General features: G+C 40.4%; 1 protein-coding gene across 1 annotated transcript in view; it reads right to left on the reverse strand.

Moving 5' to 3' along the window:
• Positions 1-3044, reverse strand: part of MPEG1 (macrophage expressed 1) — a 22264-nt gene that overhangs the window by 7887 nt on the left and 11333 nt on the right. The window contains 1 exon segment of the mRNA XM_006147416.3: positions 544-645. Coding sequence (XP_006147478.1) covers positions 544-645 — 102 coding nt within the window.

Here is a 3044-nt window from a genome sequence, read left to right on the forward strand (position 1 = left end):
AAAAAAAGGGGCTTCCCGAAAGCCGTTCATGGTTCAGACAGCCCCAGCTACACCCAAGCCCCAGCAGCAGCCAGCAAGCTGGGTGCTAACTGAACTGATGGGAAAAAAGAGTTGCTGAAACAGAAACTTAGACAGTTCTCCTAAAGCAACTGGTTCCTCTTTAAGCTAATCTAATTGCCAAGTGGGGAAATGAGTCAGTTGGAAAACTAAGGTCCATGAAAACACTGAAAAAAAAGCATGTAACATATGCACAGCCCTCTACTCTTAACCACAAACTCTTCTGTCCCTCAATCCCCACAGCAGTGGTGGGCACTTGCAAAAATCATGATGCCACCACTTGCCACTTCCTTTACCAGGAAGGTTTTGCTTTTTGTTCATTTTCTTGGCTTAATATTTAAAATTTTCCCCCACTGCTCTCTCCTGGGACTCCAACACAGTTTCCCTTTACTGGAAATGCAGAGGTGAATGACAAGATGGTAACGTCACCCTGGCTGAGATGCCACTTCCACCACACACAGGCTAACCCCTAGGTTTTCCACTCACCTGAGGGTGGAGGCTGTGTCCACAGGAGAAAGGAGCAAACACCTTCTGTGGGCTTTCATTGTTGTAATCCCTAAAAATCCTGAGCTTTGGAGATGATGTTATCTGGAGCAGAGCCAAAGGAATTGCTATTTGCAGGAGAAAATGCCTTGGTCTGCATTGTCCTAAACACTGAGACTGAGGGTTAGGGGGCCCCCATACTGTGTTGCTTTCTTTTAAGAGAAATGGTCAAGCAAAGACAAAATCCACACTGTACTCTAGATTTTGATTGATCAAAAGCAGACCTTGGCTAAGGAATATGTGTGCATATGTACATACATTTATATATCCTCTCCAAAGAGTTGGTACCTGTTATTCACCTTTACTTTTTCATTATATTGTTAATGAAATAAGGATAGGTACTTAAAAAAAGAATGAGACTCTTCATTACTCAATTTTTTAAAAGCAACAATTCATTGGTTATTATCATTAGATGAATATAATCTTATGAACTTCATCTTGGGTGCTGATGCCAAGTCTATCAGATCCAATAATTTAGTGCAATGTTTCCAGGTGCATTGATCTAGTACCAGAATGAACGGAAACCCAGCCCTGTTAGTTTGTTAGGATTATGAATGTGTGTCATAGTACATGTAGTGAGAGCCGGGGAATCCAAAGGAGTTGATGACATTCTCAACCGCACTCTCATGACTCCCTAGGTCATCCATGAAACAGAGGCAATGCTTACAGAGAAAAAAGTCATGTCTCAGTTGACCAGTATCACTGTAGTATGTACGTGTGTACATAATGGAAAGAAGTTTGGAGGAATTCAGTTACTTGATACCGATGTGGCTGGGAAGTGGTTTTAGAAAGAATGGGGCCCGATTCCATACTTAGACTTGCTGACAAAAAAAAAAAAGTCTTGCATGTTTTATCTTGACTAGATCTTATAGAGACCTCTCTTTCCTGATATGAGAATACAAGCAAGGTGAATGTAGACAATTCTATATTTTGGTTGTTCCTGTGTCTATAAGCACCAAGTCATTGTCATTCTGTTGTTGTCACTGTAGCTGCCCTTTTCATTTTCATCAATGAAAAACAGTGAAAATAGCTAAAACCAACAAGAGTGAAATTATATTACATCCACATGACAAAATGTTTCGTAGCCATCACAATGACTTCAAACAATTTTAATAACATAAAAAATTCTTATGCCATCATGTGGTAGAAAAATTTGATCCCCACTATGTGCAAGTGTATTCTAGAGAGAAGTTCATGAACCCATTGATGGGAACTACCCCTGGTTAGTAGCCTTTGTGAATTGCTCTAATTTTCCCCTCTTAGTTCCTGTCTTTTTGGAGTTTTCAACAATAAATGTATCTTCTCTTATTTGACAAATTTTTATTGAGAGCCTATTAAGTACCAAACAAAATGGATTCTGGGTAATGATCTCTTTTGTAATTGGAAGATGGCAACAAGTATCCATTGAAAAAACAAAATAAACAAATTATTTCTTGAATGTTTTTATGCTTGAAAGAGCTCAAGGCCTATGAACTCTGTAGCTAAGGACGTTTTCTTTTTCTTTTTTTTTTTTTTATTAAGTCTTCTGTAAATATTACTTATTTAATTTGTTTATTATTTTTCTCCACTTTGACCAGAGTGAGATGGAGAGAGAGTGAGAAAGCAGGCTGCCAGTCTGGGATTCATACTCTGGTTAGCCCATATGGGAGTCCAGTGCCTTAACCACCATGCTACCTGCCAGCCCTGATTTTCTTTTCTCAATTCACTGAGAAACAATGAAAAGAGAAGTGTAAATAATGGGAATTTCACTCAACTTCAATTAGCACACCAGCAGCAGAAACAGGGGCTCATAATAATCAGGCACGAGGAACAGGTGACGGGAAATTGCCCCGTGCATTTCACCCACATCTGTCCCGTGTTACTTCTCTCACCAGCAATTTCCTCTGCTCTTTCTAACTGAAATGCATGTACAGTTGCCTGAACCCTCGAGATGGCCTCAAGGGACTGCTGCTAGAATCTGAACTTTGGTCTCAAAAAAAGAGGCACATCAGCTATGCATCTGTGTTGCAGAAGTGCGATTTCACTTCCTCCAGAGAGAAGCGAGAGGGAAGTCCCACGTCTGTTTTTTTTTTCTCAATTTGAGCACATGCAACTTTCTGACACCAGGCCATGCAGAGACAAGCCATGATTCATGTCTCAGATTCAGTTCTGTGTGGGTTTGGGACTGGGCCAGGTGGGTCCCACTTCTGTATTTCACCGTTGGTCTAAAATTGAGAGCAGAGTCTGGTTGCAGTGGCCAGGACCACTCCTTTTCTTATTTTTTTAGCAGGAATCTAGGAGACCGATCTAAAACGGACAGAAAAATCATCTAAATGGATCACAGACCTACAACTTCTATGGACTCTGATATAAACCTTGTCTAACAAGATCTAGGAGGTGTCAGGGAATAAAGTGGCAAGATTTTCTTCTCTGAACAGTTGATTCTTAACCTGGTGTTTTCAGTG

This window comes from Tupaia chinensis, unplaced genomic scaffold (genome assembly GCF_000334495.1).
Source record: "Tupaia chinensis unplaced genomic scaffold, TupChi_1.0 Scaffold000213_1, whole genome shotgun sequence".
Lineage (NCBI taxonomy): Eukaryota > Metazoa > Chordata > Mammalia > Scandentia > Tupaiidae > Tupaia > Tupaia belangeri.